Genomic DNA, 23584 nt, shown 5'->3' on the forward strand with positions numbered 1-23584 from the left:
CTTTAGCTCATCCAGAGTTGGGTCTTGAGTCTCTCAACATTCTCTTCACAATATCCCACAGATTCTCTATGGGGTTCAGGTCAGGAGAGTTGGAAGGCCAATTGAGCACAGTGATACCATGGTCAGTAAACCATTTACCAGTGATTTTGGCACTGTGAGCAAGTGCCAGGTCGTGCTGAAAAATGAAATCTTCATCTCCATAAAGCTTTTCAGCAGATGGAAGCATGAAGTGCTCCAAAATCTCCTGATAGCTAGCTGCATTGACCCTGCCCTTGATAAAACACAGTGGACCAACACCAGCAGCTGACACGGCACCCCAGACCATCACTGACTGTGGGTACTTGACACAGGTGTTAGAGTTAACTCGTTGATTCAGATGATTAGGTTCATAGCTCGTTTAGAGACCCTTTTAATGATATGTTAATTTTGTGAGATAGGAATTTTGGGTTTTCGTGAGCTGTATGCCAAAATCATCCGTATTAAGACAATAAAAGACCTGAAATATTTCAGTCAGTGTGCAATGAATATATGAATGTTAAATTTTCATCATTACATTATGGAAAATAATGAACTTTATCACAATATGCTAATATTTTGAGAAGAACCTGTATATGTCAGCTGAGAATTTACTTGTCTTTTATCCAACTGATATTCACAAGAAAGGTGTCGAACTTATTCAAAGTAAGTATTTATAAAAGAAGATGTACATTTGTCTGACAACATGAAGTATGCCAAAGCAACTCATAAAGCAACACTCTCAACATTTGTCAAAAAGCATCTCTATCCCAAGACCGTTGCTAAAATACACTGCTCAAAATAATTTTAGAAACACTTTAAAAACACATTGGATTGCCACTGGAGAAGTAATATCAAAAAGTAAGAGCAAAAATATGATTAATCACAATATGACAGTATTTTAACTCCATTAATTAAAGCAAAACCAATAAGTAGTGTGCAATTCAGCCCTTATTTAAAAACAAATATCTAATTTAAAAGTGTTACTTCCCTTATTGTTGGAACAGGAGACAAGATAGCACTAAGTAGGTATTAATATCCATTTGCATTATTTGCTGTTATTTCAGCTTTTAACTTTATATTCTCTCTTTTCTCTTCCTAGAAGCTACACCTGGCTTGACTCTGTGTCTACCTGTGACACCTTCATGGAGCGGGGTATCGTCCAAACTTCTGCTGGCAACAACTTCATGCTCACCTTCTACTGATGATACACTTGGCCCTGTCTTTTAGTGTTTAACCCTGTCTCTCTCCTACTGACTGAGCTTTTACTGTGACTAACTGTATGTGCTCTCTTTCATACTCTAACCTTGAAAACTGGCTCAGAGTTTATCTGTTCTTTCTTCCTAGAAGAAACCACTAAAGGAGCTACATCCATTAACATTTACTTTTCCTTCCCATAGAAAGTACTCCTGGATCAGTGCTTCTGTGTTCTGCTTCTGTGTTCTTTTTCTTCTCTGCTCTGCTCTCTCAAACCCCCAGTCAGTCGTGGCAGACGGCCGCTCACACTGAGCCTGGTTCTGCTGGAGGTTTCTTCCTGTTAAAAGGGAGTTTTTCCTCTCCACTGTCGCTACATGCATGCTCAGTATGAGGGATTGCTGCAAAGTCAACACCAGTGACTGTTCACTGTCGCTACATGCTCATCCAGGAGGAGTGACTGCTACAAGTCACTGACTGGATGCAATCTGCTGGGTTTCCTTAGATAGAAAAACTTTTTATCCAATTTTAATAAATAACTGAATATGACTGTACTGTTCAATGGTTAGTCATTATTTGGAATGCATGTGCCTGACTTGAAATCTGTATGATTCGATTTAATTGACTTAGCCAATTTTAAAGTTACCCACCTTTCACACAATGCAACAGGAAACAACACTCTCCAATTATTCTAACCTCCGCCTTCCTCCCTCCCTGTTGGATGTAGTAAGGGGGAGTCAGGTTTAGCCTAAACTGGCTCAGTTATGGTTGATGTGCAAACACACCCTCCATTTCTACTACCTGTGCGACGCCTTCTCTTTTCCAATGGTTATAATCAGTCTGACAGAGAGGGGTACCCCCAATCCTTGTGGTTTTTAGTATAACAATGGCCACCAGTGGGCTCTACATGGACACACTTTATCAGTGTATTATTTTACTGGTTTACTGTTTTCAGCGGCAGTTCTGTACAGTTTCTGTCTTTCATGTAATTATGCACATTTTCTTTAGCGATCAACAACAGCAGCAGGGTAGGTTGCTATGGGTTTCTACTTCTGCTCTAATAGTCAGCCTTATTCGGGCTCCACTGCCTGTGATAGCCACAATTAGCCCACAATGCCTTTACAACTAAACGGAAAAGTAATGCAGGGGTTTGTTAGGTTTGTTTCGTTGCTTCAATATTTAGTAGGCTACTGAGCCATCAGCTGATTAACATTTTCCTGTGTTAATTCATACCACAGTAGAGCGGAGCGTTGCATGATTCTAAATTACCACCTGGGAAATGCATCTCGATTGGGAAGTTAAAACCAACAGACTACCGTCATTGGACTGTCCATTCATTAACCTAATATTTAAACAGATAGCGTTAGCCTATGTCATATGGGAGGTTTACTACACATCTGCAGATACAGGAACTATACTGACCATGTAAGTTGTTCTCTTATCTGTGTTATAGAGTTGTCTTGTAGCGTTAGCGGAGCTCGCATGTAGCATCATTTGGCATAGTTTTTCTCCTGTCCGTCCACCTCCTTCACATTTGAACAACACTTTTGTGTTTACCAGAAGAGGTTAGCATATGTTTCTTTCTAAATGTTCTCTCCATGTTAACAGAGTTTAAAACTTCCAGCAGCCATTCATTGTCCTTTTAATAAAATAATTTAATACATTTTTCAGTATCAATTATATCCAAATATTGATTATTTTGAAAGGATCTTAATGATCAGAAGATTACAAAATGCAAATTGGGTGCATTGCATGATAAATGATGTAAAGAGCAGCTGATTTTAGTGCCATCTGATGTGTGAAACTCGATTGACACCATTGTTGACTTTAGTTATCATGCTCACCAGTTTTCACTATAATCAGATATATTTTATCGTTGCTGTGGATGTGGTGACAGCAGAGGCATATGCAAGCAATTAAGAAGGCTTACACTTTTGAGAAGTATGGCATCCTCCGTCCTTTACCCCTTCCACATCTCTGACTTTAGCCTGTTATTACGCAATAAAATGTCCTGTTTCCCCTCTGGACCTTCTGTGAATAATTCCCAGTGGCAAATGCTGTGTTACATAAAATGATTTGGCATGCAGGGATTATCAGCCTATCGCCTTGGGCCAGTAGCCTGACCTAACAGATCATAGGCACATTTGTGGAAAAGGCGATTTCCTTGTTCACTCTTACAATTAAATGAAGGAATGTGTGGGATATAAAACTAAGCAGGGTATACCACATACTGTAATTCACATAGTATTGAGGTATTGGGTTTTAAACAACAGCACAACTGTTTACTGCTTCTTGACTTTTTCTTTTTAGTGTATGTACAGTTAAGACAAAATGATTCAAGCCGCCAGCGGAGTTAGTTTTAAAATGTTCATTTTATCCAGGCAAGAATTTCAAGTAAGAAATGTTTGAAATAAAAAAACATCAATTTTAACTCATTTTATTATCCTTTAACATTTTAAGCAGTTCAACACTTCTCCATTAGAACTGATAGATAATATACTTCTAAATGTACCTTATATTATCTTCTCCTTACTCCTCTTGTTTTTCACTTTTAATTACAATTGCTGACAAAAATCTTTCTTAAACTTTCTGTTTTAGGTAAAAATGTATTAGCAGTTTATGGCTGTCTTTATTATTGCATAACCAACTTCCACAGAAACGTGTAGATGGCTTCTAGGTTTGGTACTTCAGAAACTTGTTAACGATTAGGGGTGCACGATATTAGAATGCAGGGGCATTCTATTGGTAAATATTGATATTGGTAGATATTCTGATGATATAAGTTGCGACATATTACTATTCAGTTCAATTCAATTCAGTTTTATTTATATAGCGCCAATTCACAACACATGTCATCTCAAGGCACTTCACAAAGGGTTTGGAATGGTGCGGGGTTGTTGGGGAGGTTAGAATAAACTACTGAGTGTTAGAGTTTAGCCATTTTAGAATGGGCTATGTGTAGGGGTAAAATAGTAAACTGATAAAGTTTGTAAATTTAGAGCCCACTGGTGGCCATTGTTACTCTAAAAACCACAAGTATTGCGGGTACCTCTCTCTGTCAGACTGATTATAAAACCAATGGAATAGAGAAGGCGTCGCACAGGTAGTAGAAATGGTGGGTGTGTTTGCACCTCAACCATAACTGAGCCGGTTTAGGCTAAATCTGACTCCCCCTTACTCCGTCCAACAGGGAGGGAGGAAGGCAGAGGTAAAAATAATTGGACATTGTTGTTTCCTGTTGCATTGTGTGAAAGGTGGGTAACTTTAAAATGGGCTATGTCAATTCAATCGAATCATATAGATTTCAAGTCAGGTACATACATCCCAATTATTCCTAACTATCGAACAGTGCAGTCAGATTCAGTTATTTATTCAAATTGATTAAAAAGTTTAACTATCTAAGGAAACCCAGCAGATTGCATTGAGTCAGTGACTTGTACCAGTCACTCCACCTAAATGAGCATGAAGCGACAGTGGTCAGTCACTGGTATTTACTTTGCAGCAATCCCTCATTCTGAGCATGCATGTAGCGACAGTGGAGAGGAAAAACTCCCTTTTAACAGGAAGAAACCTCCAGCAGAACCAGGCTCAGTGTGAGCGGCCATCTGCCACGACTGGCTAGGGGTTTGAGAGAACAGAGCAGAGAAGAAAAAATAACACAGTAGCAGAACACAGAAGCACTGATCCAGGAGTACTTTCTATGGGAAGGAAAAGTAAATGTTAATGGATGTAGCTCCTTTAGTGGTTTCTTCTAGGAAGAAAAAAACATTTAAACTCTGAGCCAGTTTTTCAAGTTTAGAGTATGAGAGAGAGCACATACAGTTAGTCACAGTAAAAGCTCAGTCAGTAGCTATTTCTAGGAGAAAAATAGGGTTAAACACTGAAAGACATGGCCAAGTGTATCATTGGTAGAAGGTGAGCATTAAGTTGTTGGCAGCAGAAGCTTGGACAATGCCCCCCTCCAGAAAGGTGTCACAGGTACATAGTCAGGCCAAGTGTAGCTTCTAGGAAGAGAAAATAGATAGAACATATAGTTAAAAGCTGAAATAACAGCAAATAATGCAAAATTGGAGAGTAGTATGAGAACGAAGCAGAGAAAGTGAAAGTAGTCATTATGTCCTCCAGCAGCCTAAGCCTATAGCAGCATTACTACAGAGATAGCTCCGGATAAGCTAAGCCACTCTAATTATAAGCTTTATCAAAAAGGAAAGTTTTTAGCCTAGCCTTAAAAGTAGTCAGGGTGTCTGTCTCACAGACTAAAGCTGGGAGCTGGTTCCACAGGAGATGAGCCTGATAACTAAAGGATCTGCCTCCCGTTCTACTTCTAGAGACTGTAGGAACCACCAATAAACCTGCAGTCTGAGAACGAAGTGCTCTGTTAGGAATATATGGAACAATCAGATCTCTGATGTATGATGGAGCTTGATTGTTAAGGGCTCTATATGTGAGAAGGAGAATTTTAAACAGGGAGCCAATGAAGGGAAGCTAAAATAGGACAAATATAATATCTCTTTTTAATTTTCATCAGAACTCTTGCTGCAGCTTTTTTTTTATCAACTCAAGGCTTTTAACTGCATTTTGTGGACATCCTGATAATAAGGAGGTACAATAGTCCGGCCTTGAATTAACAAATGCATGGACTAGTTTTTCAGCATCACTCCTGGATAGGATATTTCAAATTTTGGCAATGTTCCGGAGGTAAAAGAAGGAAATCCTAGAAACCTGTTTAATATAGGATTTAAATGACATGTCCTGGTAAACTGTAACACCGAGGTTTTTTTACTTTATTACCAGAGTTCGATTTACTGCCATCCACGTAAAGTGAATGACTAAACTGTTTCTTTTTCAAAGACTCCGGTCCAAAGACAACCACTTCTGTCTTGTCGGAATTTAGAAGCAGAAAATGTATCCAAGTCATCCATGTTTTTATGTCTTTAAGACATGCTAACTGGTGGGGCTCATCAGGATTTATGGATAAGTAAAGCTGTCATCAGCGTAACAGTGAAGATTTATCCTATGCTGCCTGATAATTTTAACTATTGGAAGCATACATATAGTATTCCAGCCTTTCTAAGAGAATGTTGTGATCGACTGTATCAAATGCAGCACTGAGATCTAACAGGACAAGTACAGACACAAGCCTGTTATCTGAGGTCTTAAGAATATCATTAGTGACTTTCAGCAGAGCTGTTTCAGTGCTATGATGAGCTCTGAAACCTGACTGAAACACTTCAAACAGATCATTGCTGTGTAAATGCTCACACATTTGATAAGCAACAATTTTCTCAAGAATTTTAGATAAGAACGTAAGATTGGATATAGGTCTGTAATTTATTAAATCAATTTGACTATTTTCTTCTTCCCCTCATTCTCATCTGTGCTTCAATCACTGTGTGACCTTTAACATTTTGAGCAGTGTCATTTGAGTCACCGTTCAGCAGCTACTACTTTTCTCATTAAAAAAACTATTTTAGATCTGTTGTGTTTTAGTGTTACTTCCGAATTGCTTCTACACAACATAGACCAGACCTTCTTGTGGAAAACATTGTTTTTATTTTCTTTTTAACGGTCCTTGTGTTGGGAGACTGCCTGAGCGGCCACGGTCCTCTTGTTTACACCAGAAATCAGCTGTTGCTCTTTGTAGCTCTGCATTGCAGCATCCCACTGAGCGACCCAATATTCCCAGCGACGTTATGTGGAAGAGACACGAGACTTGCGCCGGCATCGAACATTGCTAGTGCAGGAGAAGGTACAGACACATCATCCTGTCTATCATTATGGGAAATGTGAAATCCCTTCCCAACAAACTGGATGACTTGGCTGCACTAACCCAGCTTCAGAGAGGCTACAGAGAGAGCAGCTTAATTATCCTGACTGAGACATGGCTAACTGCACTAACTCCGGACGGGCACATAAACATGGACATGTTTGTGAATGATAGATGGTGCGACTCTGGGCATTTAACTATCAAAGAGACTCTCTGCAATGATGACATTGAGCTGCTTATTGTTAGCTTAAGATCCACCGTGGGAGTTTACATGTTATTGCGATAACTGAATGTTCCCTCTCTGCTAATCATCTCTCAATGTCCTCCACTTTACCTACCTTCACCCAATAGGTTACCTGCTACAGTAGGGACAATAAAACGCTGGACATATTGTATGCTCAGTTTTGCACATCGCCACTAGACTGTACCATGAGCGAGCCTGAAAGTTACCTTCGGTCAGTTCTGCTCGGGCCAGAAGTCTTCAAAATTCTGCCAAAATCCAATCTTCCTTAAGGAAGGTATGATCAGTTCCTGTTTTCTGGCAAAGGATTCATAAAGATATCCTGTAGTATTTAAAAAATGTAATTTGAAATTATTATGTGTTTTTAGACAAAGCTTGAAGCTTCTACAGACTGTCATGTTCATTAGATGATGTCCGCATATAACCACATAGTATCATTCGGCACCCAAAATGGATCAATCACACCAAGTTTAGTATAATTTTGCCTTTGTATGTAAAAGTTACAGTGTTTCTAATTTTTTGCTGAGAACTCAGTTTGATGCCTGACCATGCCCCCAAGACATACTCAACTCAACTGTTTATTCCCCATGTCTTAAGGGGATACTGACCAAATTACAAGCAAATACCTCCATATCCCTAGGAGGAGTTGATCAGAGTTTAAAATATGAAATGTCAAAAACGCTCAATACCCTTTGACCTAAAAAACCAACTTCCTGTTGGTTTTAGGACAAACCTCCAAGAGACTTTTTTCCCTTGTCTTGGAGGGTTCTATCTCTGTACCAAATTTAAAATCTCTGCGTTATACCAGTCAGCCTATCTCAGTTTAGGGCACACTGTAAAGCCGTTTGGCATTACCCTTTTTAATTCCATTGAAATACTAAGGCCCTGTCCACACGAAGCTGAGTTTAAGAGTATCGGCAAAACGTCTTGGTTGGATAGGGAGTTTCGTCCACACAAAGCAGCTGTGAAACCGACTACATTTGAAACGTGCTCCCAGAGTAGTAAAGTTCAAACCCCTGTGGCGACTTTGTGTGAGCAGGTCTAACCGCTTAACTGGCTACAAACTGGCAAGCTTCCCTTCCTTCTCCCTCAACACGCATAACCAACCTTTGCTTTGATTACTGCTTTGTTCTCTTGGCATTCTCTCCATTAGCTTCATGAGGTGGTCACCTGAAATAGTTTTCCATAGTTTTGAAAGAACTTCCCAGAGGTCCATTGAGAGACAGCCAAAGGTTAATATTTCAGTCATTACAGCAAAGGGTGGCTGTTTTTAAGGAATCTAAAAACATATTTAAAGTTCTTTTACAATTTTTTGCTTGCTACATAATTCGATATGTATTCATTATAGTTTTGATGCCTTCTGTGAGAATCTACGTACAATGTAAATAGACATAAAGAAAACCAATATTTGAGAAAGACGTTCTAAAACGTTTGACCGGTAGTGTACATCTACAGATGCTTTGATCGCCATGTTCGTCTTTTTCCTACAACACTATCCACACATGCACAATGTGATTAAATTTTTTTTTTACCTCTGTTGCTGCTTTACAGCACCACTCACTAGCGTGGCAAAACCCTAACCCTACATCTTCGGGTGGTTTCATCTTTATAGTCAAACTTTTCTGTGGGGACACGTCTTCGGCTCTGTGTGGATATGGACTAAAATTTTACTAGGGGGACATTTTTGTGCAAGGTTTGTTGCACAACTACAGGGGGATCACACTCCTCAGCCTCCCAGGTAAGGCCTACGCCACGGTATTGGAGAGGAGAGTCCGGCCGATAGTCGAACCCCGGCTTCAGGAGGAGCAGTGTGGTTTTCGTCCCGGCCGTGGGACACTGGACCAGCTCTATACCCTCTACAGGGTACTCGAGGGTTCATGGGAGTTTGCCCAACTGGTCCACATGTGTTTTGTGGACCTGGGGAAAGCATTCGACTGTGTCCCTCGTGATGCCCTGTGGGGGTGCTCCAGGAGTATGGAATCGGTGGCTCTTTACTAGGAGCCATCCTGTCTCTGTACAAGCGGAGCAGGAGTTTGGTTCGCATTGCCGGCACTAAGTCGGACCTGTTCCTAGTGCATGTTGGACTCCGGCAGGGCTGCCCTTTGTCACCGGTCCTGTTCATAACTTTTATGGACAGGATTTCTAGGCGCAGCCAAGGGCCGGAGGGGGTCTGGTTTGGGGACCAGAGGGTTTCGTCTCTTCTTTTTGCAGATGACGTGGTCCTGCTGGCCCCATCTAGCCAAGACCTACAGCATGCACTGGGGCGGTCCGCAGCCGAGTGTGAAGAGGCTGGGATCAAGATCAGCTCCTCCAAGTCCGAGGCCATGGTTCTCGACCGGACAAGGGTGGCTTGTCCTCTTCAGGTTGGAGGGGAGTTTCTGCCTCAAGTGGAGGAGTTTAAGTATCTCGGGTCTTGTTTACGAGTGAGGGAAGAATGGAGCGGGAGATCGACAGACGGATCGGTGCGGCTGCCACAGTAATGGGGGCGCTGTGCCGATCCTTTGTGGTGAAGAGAGAGCTGAGCCGAAAAGCGAAGCTCTCGATTTACCGGTCGGTCTACGTTCCTACCCTCACCTATAGCCAAGAACTTTGGGTCATGACCGAAAGAACGAGATCCCGGATGCAAGCGGCTGAAATGAACTTCCTCCACAGGGTGGCCCAGGCACTCCCTTAGAGATAGGGTGAGGAGCTCGGCCATCCGGGAGGGTCTCGGAGTAGAGCTGCTGCTCCTCCACATCGAGAGGAGCCAGTTGAGGTGGCTCGGGCATCTATACCGGATGCCTCCTGGAAGCCTTCCTCGGGAGGTGTTCCAGGCACGTCCCACCGGGAGGAGGCCCAGGGGATGGCGCATGACACGCTGGAGGGACTATGTCTCTCGGCTGGCCTGGGAATGCCTTGGGCTCCCCCCGGAGGAGCTGGAGGAGGTGTCTGGGGAGAGGGACGTCTGGGCGTCTCTGCTGAGTCTGCTGCCCCCGCAACCCGGTCCCGGATAAGCAGAAGACGACGAGTACGAGGTTTGTTGAGTTTTCGTACATGTTGGGGCCTCCATAAAACCACTTCATTTCTTAGAGAATAATAATAATAATAAACATTAGAATTCTAATTGGGCTTCGCAGCTCTTTCATTGCTCGAACCTGATCAAGAAAAAAAATGTTGAGTTTGATGTAATAAATTATTAAAAATACTTTATATATGAGAAAAACAACCGATCCATTTTAAATGAAGCTTTATTTAAGTAATTTGACTCAGCCATCTTTAAAAGGCTGTACAGCAACAGGTGTCACCCATGGTACAATGAATGAAGCTTTGAGTAGTAAACCAATTTTCAGTAGAATGGTTCAAAGGGGTTCATAGGTGTATAAAGCTTCAGTTGGACTTCTCTAAGTAAAAGAGCTCACGAAACCATAAGTCTAACGATAGCAATAGCACTGGGTGGCTGGAGCTTTTATGCGGTTCTTGGATGAAGAGGAAGTGACTTCAGCTGTGCATCAAAGTGTGACAGCAAGGTGTGGCAGGCTTGCAAACAAACGAGAAAAAAAATACTGTTAAAGGAGCCTCTTGAGGTCAGTGGACATAATGGTGTAGCAAATAATTTCACTGGATCAGGCAACTCTGGTGTTTTGTTAAAAATGAGCCAGTGGTTTGTACACTGCAAACTAATTTAAAATTGGCGATTGGTAAATCGGAATTGTGAAGAAAAAATAGCCAACAAGCTTTCAGCAAATGTGACAATGTTGGATCAACTCCAGGTTAAAAACCATGTTAAGGTGGTTCAGATGAGTGAACTGTTTACACAGCTGTTTGGAACTGGAAGCCAACTGCTTAGCTGCCACCACAACCTCAAATTTGTCCTGACTTTAATATGGTGTGGATGTAGTTATCAAGATTACGTCAGGTTCTGACATACACTAGTTTTTCAGCCTGTAAAAGATTAACAGTAGTACCAAATGTACTACTTGGGAGTACCTCAAACTAAACATTATAATGTTTCTCTGATAATACAATATTTTAAATGAGATTCTTCACAAGCACATCTCTTGAACTTTCACTTCGAAGTGTGTCCATGAAAAATGTATTTGTGGGACTCATTAGAGCTACCACTCCCCTCCATTCCAACATCATGTAAAATTATTGACACCTATTCCTCAGGGTATTAGTAAAAAACATAGGAGCATAATTGGATTCAACCAAATGTTATTTGCTTGTGGTATTAGGTGTTCTGCAGCAAATAGGTTTGGTTTGGCTTTTAGAAACAATTATTAATTATAATTAACAATTATTACCAAAATTATTAATAATATTAGAATATTAAGATTTTCAGTCAGACTAACTAATCAGAGCACCACGTTTGGGTAACAGTGATTGGTTTAACTATTAGCAACTATTAATGATTCCCTGTACAACCTCCAAGTTTTAATTTACCATTCCTAAATTCTAACTTTCATTCCCATCCTCTTTTCTCCCACACTGGGCTAGTCACTGATGGCGTTTGCCTTGATATTTACCTGGCTGCCTGGAAGCTTGACCTCCCTTTGAACTTGATGTTTACTTTTTTTTTAAATGACACAGAAAACTGACATCAACCCCTATTGTTACTCATGTCCTTGTTCTAAGAATGGTATGATATATTTCACTTTTCACAAGAGCACTTTCACTTCACTGTTCAGACTTTATGAGCGTATAGTAAGGAATATCGGGGCAGAAGGTAACCCCACCTTCTCAGAGAGTTAAAATCCTCAACGTCCTCAGAAGGACTGGTGTAACATTCCTATGATATGGGTGTTTACACTAGTTGGATTCACGCAATACAGGTCCTTCTCAAAAAATTAGCATATTGTGATAAAGTTCATTATTTTCCATAATGTCATGATGAAAATTTAACATTCATATATTTTAGATTCATTGCACACTAACTGAAATATTTCAGGTCTTTTATTGTCTTAATACGGATGATTTTGGCATACAGCTCATGAAAACCCAAAATTCCTATCTCACAAAATTAGCATATCATTAAAAGGGTCTCTAAACGAGCTATGAACCTAATCATCTGAATCAACGAGTTAACTCTAAACACCTGCAAAAGATTCCTGAGGCCTTTAAAACTCCCAGCCTGGTTCATCACTCCAAACCCCAATCATGGGTAAGACTGCCGACCTGACTGCTGTCCAGAAGGCCACTATTGACACCCTCAAGCAAGAGGGTAAGACACAGAAAGACATTTCTGAACGAATAGGCTGTTCCCAGAGTGCTGTATCAAGGCACCTCAGTGGGAAGTCTGTGGGAAGGAAAATGTGTGGCAGAAAACGCTGCACAACGAGAAGAGGTGACCGGACCCTGAGGAAGATTGTGGAGAAGGGCCGATTCCAGACCTTGGGGGACCTGCGGAAGCAGTGGACTGAGTCTGGAGTAGAAACATCCAGAGCCACCGTGCACAGGCGTGTGCAGGAAATGGGCTACAGGTGCCGCATTCCCCAGACCTGGGCTACAGCGAAGCAGCACTGGACTGTTGCTCAGTGGTCCAAAGTACTTTTTTCGAATGAAAGCAAATTCTGCATGTCATTCGGAAATCAAGGTGCCAGAGTCTGGAGGAAGACTGGGGAGAAGGAAATGCCAAAATGCCAGAAGTCCAGTGTCAAGTACCCACAGTCAGTGATGGTCTGGGGTGCCGTGTCAGCTGCTGGTGTTGGTCCACTGTGTTTTATCAAGGGCAGGGTCAATGCAGCTAGCTATCAGGAGATTTTGGAGCACTTTATGCTTCCATCTGCTGAAAAGCTTTATGGAGATGAAGATTTCATTTTTCAGCATGACCTGGCACCTGCTCACAGTGCCAAAACCACTGGTAAATGGTTTACTGACCATGGTATCACTGTGCTCAATTGGCCTGCCAACTCTCCTGACCTGAACCCCATAGAGAATCTGTGGGATATTGTGAAGAGAACGTTGAGAGACTCAAGACCCAACACTCTGGATGAGCTAAAGGCCGCTATCGAAGCATCCTGGGCCTCCATAAGACCTCAGCAGTGCCACAGGCTGATTGCCTCCATGCCACGCCACATTGAAGCAGTCATTTCTGCAAAAGGATTTCTGACCAAGTATTGAGTGCATAACTGTACATGATTATTTGAAGGTTGACGTTTTTTGTATTAAAAACACTTTTCTTTTATTGGTCGGATGAAATATGCTAATTTTGTGAGATAGGAATTTTGGGTTTTCATGAGCTGTATGCCAAAATCATCCGTATTAAGACAATAAAAGACCTGAAATATTTCAGTTAGTGTGCAATGAATCTAAAATATATGAATGTTAAATTTTCATCATGACATTATGGAAAATAATGAACTTTATCACAATATGCTAATTTTTTGAGAAGGACCAGTAGATGTGTGTTTCAGGCCAAGTGTTGAATACAGTGCATTGCAAAAGTATTCACCCCCTTGGCATTTTTCATGTTTTGTTGCCTCACAACCTGGAAATAAAATGGATTGTTTGAGAGCCGTTTCACTTACAGAACATGCCTAAAAGTTTGAAAATGTATCATTTTTTGTGTGACGCAAACAACAAATAGGAAAAAATAACAGAAAACTTCAAGTGTGTATAACTTTGTTTGTCAACCCTGGTCCTCAAGGCACACTACTTTGCATGTTTTAGAGGTATCCCTGCTTTAACACACCTGATTTAGATGATTGCAGTTAAAGCACACAGTCCTGCATGTTTTAGATGTCTCCCTGATTTTGTTTTATAGCTGATTACCAGTTTCTGCTTGAGGACCAGGATTGAAAAACACTGGTAACTGTTCAGTGTTCACTGTAATATACTTGTGTATTTATTATTATTATTATTATTATTACATCCTGTATTAATCCCCAAATAAATAGGAGACCTGGGCACAAAGGCAGTAATACAAACAGCTAATAAAATACATAAACATATCTACTCAGGAATTTAAAGAATCAGAGTTGTATTGAAATAAAAAAAAAGTTTATAATTCACATTTGCAAGGACATTGGCTTCTACCCCCATTGTAAGTGACAATAGATTATTCTCCTTGTGTAAGCTTGTCCCCTCTCCCATTGGGCCCTGTTTATATCTGAACCACTGTAGTTAAAATGTATTGTAGTATTTGGGTGGAAGTTTAAACATAAATTGGTGGTTTCCTTCTGTAAACCCAGGTAGTAATTTCACAGAAATGGGAACTGTTACGTCTGCCTCGTTGCTAACCTATTTTTGCTGTCTGCACTAGCGGTGAAGAGGCTTATGAAAGAAGCTGCAGAACTAAGGGATCCAACTGAGCACTACCACGCCCAGCCACTGGAGGTAAGTTTAAAAGAATTTGACCCAAATGGTGAACAGACTACACTTTATGTAGCATGTTTTATACACAGCAGTACAGTGTATCTTATTAGTCTGTCTCTAATTTTGTAACTGCGTCTGTTGAAACAAGCCAAGGGTAAAAGCATTATATTAGTGGAAACCATTGAATAAAGAATTTTAAACAATTGAGAGAAAAAACAATGCCTTGCAAAAGTATCCACCCCCCCTTGGATTTTTTTCAGGTTTTGTTTTGTCACAACCTGGAATTAAAAGGGATTGTTTCAGAGTTTGCACTGTTTCATTTACAGAACAAGCCTACAACTTTGAAGATGTATAATTTTTTATTGTGAAGCAAACAACAAATGAAAAAAAACTTTAGCATGCTTAACTGTTCACCCCCCCCCCCCCCCCCCCTCCTAAAGTCAGTACTTGTAGAGGCACCTTTTGCAGCAATTACAGCTTCAAGGGGCTTTTGATAAGTCTCTCTGAGCTCGCAACATATTGCCAAATCTGTAAAACTGGTTCAGAACATTCATGTTGGATGGTTTTTGCTTGTGAACATAGACTAGAACCTTCGTCCTAGTCTCATATCACAGACAGAGTGACACGGGTTTTGCTCAAGAAGATCCCAACATTTAGCACCATCCATCTTTCCCTGGACGCAGACCAATTTCCCAGTCCATGCTGCAAAACGAGCCTTCCTAGTTTTAGAACTAAGTAGTGGCTTTTTCCTAGCCAATCTTCCATTCATTCCAGCTCTATGGAGTATACAACTTATTGTTGTTCTACGAACAGATACTCCAGTCTCTGTTGTGGATCTCTGGAGCTCCTCCCGGGTAACCTTTGGTCCATGTGGTAGCTCTCTTATTAATGCCCTCCCTGCTCAGTCTGTGAGTTCTGGTGGGCAGCCGTCTTTTGGCAGGTTTGTTGTGGTACCATGTGGTCCATTTGAAGATGATGGATTTGATGAAGTTCTCGGGGAGATCAAAGATTAGAACATCTCTCGAGGAAATTTCAAAATCTGAAAGATTTCAGGAGAATCAGAATGTTAGTCCCAGTTCCAGTTGCTTCTTGAGACTCCATACCCAACCCTACTCCATACCCGACACAGCTGTTTGGCTAGGATGGTCACCTTCAAACTGGTAGGTGGTCTCGCAGCTCAGATTTTGGAATGTGACTGTGTTCCACACACTTAGACGTCTGAATCAAATTATGACCAATTAGAAAAAGCTTGTGGTTTGTGGTTTCAGGACAACCTCTTCGAATGGCACTTTTCTGTACGTGGGCCTCCAGATTCTGATTTTGATGGTGGTGTGTACCATGGCAGGATTGTGCTTCCCCCAGAGTACCCCATGAAGCCTCCCAGCATCATCTTGCTAACAGTAAGTTTTAGTGACATTTTAGTCACAGACATCAGATTGGAGTATCAAAGACTGAAAAAAGGTCAGCATCTTTTTGAACTTGTGGCTGTGACTGGCTACAGTATGTCATGATGACTACGTGGGGATGCTGCACTGGTTGATTTATATGAACACACCTGCTATAAGAATCATCTAATTAGGATTATTCTAAATTATTGTGAATCTCCCTTTCTTCTGCAGTTTGTCCTGTTTGTATTGTTTTGATTATTTTGTTGGCATTATTTGTATGTGAGAAAACATTTTCACAACAGAAATTTTCATATTGTTATCGGGTTTTTCAAACTCACTCTGTCTGTAATAACTTTGGAACAATTGTGTTGTATTCAGTCATCTGTAGCCAGCCACTTGCGTTCAGCTTGTCTTGTTTTGTTATTTCCTCACAGCCAAATGGCAGATTTGAAGTTGGGAAGAAGATTTGTTTGAGCATCTCAGGGCACCACCCAGAGACTTGGCAACCTTCTTGGAGCAGTAAGTATTATTAAAAGTAAGGTCTGTTTTACACCTTGTTAGTGAGTCATGTTCTGGTTTCTTTTTCTTGTTTCATTACCCCAACAACTGCGCATTAGAGTTTGTGGAGCTTCAAATTTGAACTTTTCATAGAATTGACGTTTTCATTTAAACATTTTTTTGGGTAAAATGCCTTAAGATGATACGTGTTGGGAATTGGCAATGTATAAATAAACTTAACTAATATGTATATCCAGCAAAAGCACAATTTCTATAATCTGCTAATAATCACCAAAAGTAAATAATTAGTAGGGCAACAAATCATGGCAATACTGTTTTAGCATGCTCAGACAACAGTAAAGCATTTTCTGTACTTCAGATAATTAACTTCAAATTTGACTTCCACAAAATATTAGGTTTTTAAAGTTGGTTTTAGTGTGAAATATTTCCTTTGGTATGTTATGTGTCTTTGGAAACACAACAAAACAAAAATAACTAGTAAATAAGGGTGTAACAGTACACACAAATCACAGTTCGTATGTATTCACGTTTTAAAGTCATGTTCGTTATGTTTTCAGTATGCTTCAATCAAACAAATAAATAAAAAATATGATTTTTTTTTTTTGCTTCGATCTGCAGTAAAATAACCTGTTTCAATTTCTGTAATTAATTTTACTTTATTATGTTCTAAAAAGTTTTAATATTGGAAAGTACAGAACTGACTGAATGTTTTCAATAGATAAAGTAGACTAAGCAGACGTAGCCAATGCCTGGACAGATAGATTATACAACAAAATAACCACAGTCTATGTTAATGGTATACAGGGGTTGGACAATGAAACTGAAACACCTGGTTTTAGACCACAATAATTTATTAGTATGTTGTAGAGCCTCTTTTTGCGGCCAATACAGCGTCAATTTGTCTTGGGAATGACATATACTGGTCCTTCTCAAAATATTAGCATATTGTGATAAAGTTCATTATTTTCCATAATGTCATGATGAAAATTTAACATTCATATATTTTAGATTCATTGCACACTAACTGAAATATTTCAGGTCTCTTATTGTCTTAATACGGATGATTTTGGCATACAGCTCATGAAAACCCAAAATTCCTATCTCACAAAATTAGCATATTTCATCCGACCAATAAAAGAAAAGTGTTTTTAATACAAAAAACGTCAACCTTCAAATAATCATGTACAGTTATGCACTCAATACTTGGTCGGGAATCCTTTGGCAGAAATGACTGCTTCAATGCGGCGTGGCATGGAGGCAATCAGCCTGTGGCACTGCTGAGGTCTTATGGAGGCCCAGGATGCTTCGATAGCGGCCTTTAGCTCATCCAGAGTGTTGGGTCTTGAGTCTCTCAACGTTCTCTTCACAATATCCCACAGATTCTCTATGGGGTTCAGGTCAGGAGAGTTGGCAGGCCAATTGAGCACAGTGATACCATGGTCAGTAAACCATTTACCAGTGGTTTTGGCACTGTGAGCAGGTGCCAGGTCGTGCTGAAAAGTGAAATATTCATCTCCATAAAGCTTTTCAGCAGATGGAAGCATGAAGTGCTCCAAAATCTCCTGATAGCTACCTGCATTGACCCTGCCCTTGATAAAACACAGTGGACCAACACCAGCAGCTGACACGGCACCCCAGACCATCACTGACTGTGGGTACTTGACACTGGACTTCTGGCATTTTGGCATTTCCTTCTCCCCAGTCTTCCTCCAGACTCTGGCACCTTGATTTCCGAATGACATGCAGAATTTGCTTTCATCCGAAAAAAGTACTTTGGACTACTGAGCAACAGTCCAGTGCTGCTTCTCTGTAGCCCAGGTCAGGTGCTTCTGCTGCTGTTTCTGGTTCAAAAGTGGCTTGACCTGGGGAAAGCGGCACCTGTAGCCCATTTCCTGCACACGCCTGTGCACGGTGGCTCTGAATGTTTCTACTCCAGACTCAGTCCACTGCTTCCGCACGTCCCCCAAGGTCTGGAATCGGCCCTTCTCCACAATCTTCCTCAGGGTCCGGTCACCTCTTCTCGTTGTGCAGCGTTTTCTGCCACACTTTTTCCTTCCCACAGACTTCCCACTGAGGTGCCTTGATACAGCACTCTGGGAACAGCCTATTCGTTCAGAAATTTCTTTCTGTGTCTTACCCTCTTGCTTGAGGGTGTCAATAGTGGCCTTCTGGACAGCAGTCAGGTCTGCAGTCTTACCCATGATTGGGGTTTTGAGTGATGAACCAGGCTGGGAGTTTTAAAGGCCTCAGGAATCTTTTGCAGGGGTTTAGAGTTAACTCGTTGATTCAGATGATTAGGTTCATAGCTCGTTTAGAGACCCTTTTAATGATATGCTAATTTTGTGAGATAGGAATTTTGGGTTTTCATGAGCTGTATGCCAAAATCATCCGTATTAAGACAATAAAAGACCTGAAATATTTCAGTTAGTGTGCAATGAATCTAAAATACATGAATGTTAAATTTTCATCATTACATTAAGGAAAATAATGAACTTTATCACAATATGCTAATATTTTGAGAAGGACCTGTACAAGTCCTGCACAGTGGTCAGAGGGATTTTAAGCCATTCTTCTTGCAGGATAGTGGCCAGGTCACTACGTGATACTGGTGGAGGAAAACGTTTCCTGACTCGCTCCTCCAAAACACCCCAAAGTGGCTCAATAATATTTAGATCTGGTGACTGTGCAGGCCATGGGAGATGTTCAACTTCACTTTCATGTTCATCAAACCAATCTTTCACCAGTCTTGCTGTGTGTATTGCTGCATTGTCATCCTGATACATGGCACTGCCTTCAGGATACAATGTTTGAACCATTGAATGCACATGGTCCTCAAGAATGGTTCAGTAGTCCTTGGCAGTGACGCGCCCATCTAGCACAAGTATTGGGCCAAGGGAATGCCATGATGGCAGCCCCAACCATCACTGGTCCACCCCCATGCTTCACTCTGGGCATGCAACAGTCTGGGTGGTACGCTTCTTTGGGCTTCTCCACACCGTAACTCTCCCGGATGTGGTGGAAAACAGTAAAGGTGGACTCATCGGAGAACAATACATGTTTCACATTGTCCACAGCCCAAGATTTGCGCTCCTTGCACCATTGAAACCGACGTTTGGCATTGGCATGAGTGTCCAGAGGTTTGGCTATAGCAGCCCGGCCGTGTATATTGACCCTGTGGAGCTCCCGACGGACAGTTCTGGTGGAAACAGGAGAGTTGAGGTGCGCATTTAATTGTGCCGTGATTTGGGCAGCCGTGGTTTTATGTTTTTTGGAAACAATCCGGGTTAGCACCCGAACATCCCTTTCAGACAGCTTCCTCTTGCGTCCACAGTTAATCCTGTTGGATGTGGTTCGTCCTTGGTGGTATGCTGACATTACCCTGGATACCGTGGCTCTTGATACATCACAAAAACTTGCTGTCTTGGTCACAGATGCGCCAGCAAGACGTGCACCAACAATTTGTCCTCTTTTGAACTCTGGTATGTCACCCATAATGTTGTGTGCATTTCAATATTTTGATCAAAACTGTGCTCTTACCCTGCTAATTGAACCTTCACACTCTGCTCTTACTGGTGCAATGTGCAATCAATGAAGACTGGCTACCAGGCTGGTCCAATTTAGCCATGAAACCTCCCGCACTAAAATCAGAATCAGCTTTATTGCCAAGTTCATACATACAAACAAGGAATTTGACACCGGTACACTTTGCTCTTTTGTTCTGTTTTTGCATTACAGAATATACAAATTTACCATGTACAATATACAATGTACAATGCAATATTCTGCATTACAGAATATGCAAATGTACAATTTACAATGTACAATATACACATATCTAATAGAAAAGGTGCATTTGCAACATCTGTATGCTGTTGTTCTGTACTCTATTGAATGTTCAACAGGACAGATTGAATGATGGCAGTGTAGAAGATGACCAGCAGCTCCTGTGGAAGGTTGAACTTCTTGAGTTGCCTCAGGAAGTACAGTCTCTGCTGAGCCTTCTTTCGAACAGTGTCTATGTGTGAAGACCATCTCAGGTCCTCAGAGATGGTGGTTCCTAAGAACCTGAAGTGGTCCACGGCCGATACAGTGTTGTTGAGGATGGTGAGGGGGGTGTATGGGGGTGGTGTTCTCTGAAAGTCCACCACCATTTCCACAGTCTTGAGTGGGTTGAGTTCAAGGTAGTTCTGACCGCACCAGTGTACCAGCCGATCCACCTGCTGTCTGTATGCAGACTCATCACCATCCTGGATCAGTCCAATGACAGTGGTGTCATCTGCAAACTTAAGGAGTTTCACGGACGAGTCCGATGAGGTGCAGTCATTTGTGTACAGGGAGAAGAGGAGTGGGGATAGAACACACCCCTCGGGGGCACCAATACTTATTGATCTGCTGCGGGAGAAGATGCTCCCCAGTCTCACCTGCTGCTGTTGGTCCGTCAGGAAGCTGTTGATCCACTGACAGGTGGAGGCTGGGACGTTGAGCTGGGTGAGCTTCTGGTGGAGGATGTCTGGTATGATGGTGTTGAAGGCCGAGCTGAAGTCTACAAACAGGATCCTGGCGTACGTCCCTGGGTGGTCAAGGTGTTGCAGGATGAAGTGTAGACCTAAGTTAACAGCATCATCTGTTTGCTCGGTAAGCAAATTGCAGGGGGTCCAGCAGGGGGCCTGTGAGGTCTTTCAGGTGCTTCAACACCAGCCGCTCAAAGGATTTCATGACCACAGACGTCAGGGCTACAGGCCTGTTGTCATTTAATCCTAGGATGGTGGGTTTCTTGGGAACCGGGATGATGTTGGATCGTTTGAGGCAGGAGGGGACCTCACATTTCTCCAGTGATTTGTTGAAGATCATTGTGAAGATCGGAGCGAGTTGATTTGCACAAGCTTTCAGGCATGATGGGGACATGTTATCAGATCCTCCAGCTTTCTTTGTTTTCATGCGCTGAAAGTGCCCGTTTACATCTTCCTCTGAGATCTTTAGTGCAGGCGGAGGATCTGAAGGTAGGGGGTTGGTAGCTTTGTGGGAAGAACTTGTTCCTGTATGGGATGTGGAGAAGATGATTTGAGGCGTGAACGGCTTCCTGTCATGTCTGCAGTAAAAGCCATTCAGACGATTAGCCAGGAGAGGATTCTGTTCAGGATGGGCGGGGGGGCTCCTATAGGCAGTCAGGTTTCTCAGACCAGTCCATACAGCTGAAGTGTCACCAGTAGAAAGGCTGTTCTTAAGCTTCTCACTGTAGCTTCTCTTGGCTGCTTTGATCTCCTTTGTTAGTTTGTTCCTGGCCTGCCTGTACCGCGCCCAATCTCCACTGCTGTGAGCTTCTTCCTTTTCCCTGCGCAGATTCCTGAGGTGTGGAGTAAAACCATGGCTTGTTATTCCCAAAGGTGCAGAAGGTCTTGGTCTGCACACACATGTCCTCACAGAAACTGATGTATGATGTCACCACATCAGTTAGTTGGTTTAGGTCAGTGGCTGAGGTTTCAAAAACAGTCCAGTCTGTGCATTCAAAGCAGGCCTGTAGCATCTGCTTTGATTCCTCAGTCCACTTCTTAACAGTGTGAACCATGGGTTTGGAAGCTCTTAATTTCTGTCTGTAGGTTGGGATGAGGTGGATTAGATAATGATCCAAAAAACCCAGAGCAGCCCCGGTAACAGCATGATATGAGTCCTTTAAAGCTGTGTAACAATGGTCCAGTGTGTTTTTGTCTCTGGTGGGACACTTAATATGCTGTCTGTATGTGGGGAGTTCATTGGAGAGGTTTGCTCTGTTAAAATCTCCCAGTATTATGATGAAAGAGTCTGTGTATTTTTTCTCTACGTCTGTAATCAGCTCAGCGAGATGTTTTTCAGCGGCAGACGTGCAGCCATGCGGTGGAAAATATGAGCCAATTATTATAAACGAGGAAAACTCTCGGTGAATAAAACGGTTTACAGATTATGGAAAATGACTCCAGATCCGGGCTACATGTTTTTCCCAGCACTCTTACGTCACTGCACCAACCTTCATCTATATAAAAGCAGATTCCGCCTCCTCGCCTCTTCCCCGATAGCTCCGCACTGCGATCCGCTCTGAACAGCTGGAAGTCCGGCATCAGCAGTGCGCGATCTGGGATGTTTTCACTCAGCCATGTCTCAGTGAAGCAGAGAACCGCTGATCCGCGGAGGTCTGAGTTTTTACTGGTGAGGAGAAGCAGCTCGTCCATCTTGTTGTTTAGAGAGCAGACATTTGCCAGGTGGATTGAAGGCAATGGTGTGCGAAGTCCTCTTTTGCCGAGCTTTACAATGACAGGTGTTTCAGTTTCATTGTCCAACCCCTGTATATTTGAACAAGACTGTGGCCATATTTGAGAATAAAACATGTTTCAGTTCTTTTGGAGTTGTTTCAACATTTGAACAACCTAGTGTCCCAGCTGTACCTGAATGCAGCATGAATCTGCTTTTGGGAAAATCTCCTCTCATTAAGAGGATTCCATCGACTTGCATCTTATGTGAAGTCCTATCTGTTTTGTTTTAGTATACATTTTTAAAACTGCGCTACAGAACGTTGCATTGCACATTTAGTTCTCACATAAACATTCTGCACGTGTTCAGGTATAAAACAGCGCTGTAGTGACCCATGTACTGAGGCCTTAGTCCTCGACGCAGCCTGTTATGGGTTTGAGTGCTGCCCCGTTGACCTTTGCCTCATGTCTTTCTCCACTCTCTCTCCCCATTTCCTGTCAACTCACTTTCTTAAAAATAAGAAAATAAAGACCACTAGTGCTGCAAAAAACTATTAAAAACCCAAAACTATCCTGTAGTCCTTTGGTACATTTGCATACCGAACTGACAGGACTGCACCGGATATTCATAATACGAATAGAAGTATCGTTGCACCCAAATAATTATTTGCTAACTTCCATTATACATTTCTTCTTTAAAGCCTGTCGATTTTCAGAAACATTAAAAATAATACTGATACCAATACTGGTATCAGTATTGCGTTCTATTTATGTTTTCCTCATCACTGGAAACACATTAGAATGTTTGTAAAATTTTGTATTTTTAAATGGCAAATGTCTCCTATATTATTTCACTAAAATTTGGCTTTGAACTTTTATGTAAGGACCTGCTGTCTTTTCAATCATGTTCAAAGTGACAGAATCCCCCTCTTCCCCTTTTACATCA

General features: G+C 41.7%; 1 protein-coding gene across 2 annotated transcripts in view; it reads left to right on the forward strand.

The window, feature by feature from the left end:
- ube2j1 (ubiquitin-conjugating enzyme E2, J1) overlaps positions 1-23584 on the forward strand; it is a 53977-nt gene that overhangs the window by 8686 nt on the left and 21707 nt on the right. For both annotated transcript variants that reach the window (XM_047388460.1, XM_047388459.1), the window contains exons 2-4: positions 14458-14531; positions 15779-15910; positions 16333-16417. In XM_047388460.1, the coding sequence (XP_047244416.1) occupies positions 14472-14531; positions 15779-15910; positions 16333-16417 (277 nt within the window). In that variant the 5' untranslated portion in view covers positions 14458-14471. The remainder of the gene's footprint in view (positions 1-14457; positions 14532-15778; positions 15911-16332; positions 16418-23584) is intronic.

Source organism: Girardinichthys multiradiatus, chromosome 15 (genome assembly GCF_021462225.1).
Source record: "Girardinichthys multiradiatus isolate DD_20200921_A chromosome 15, DD_fGirMul_XY1, whole genome shotgun sequence".
In the NCBI taxonomy this organism is placed as follows: domain Eukaryota; kingdom Metazoa; phylum Chordata; class Actinopteri; order Cyprinodontiformes; family Goodeidae; genus Girardinichthys; species Girardinichthys multiradiatus.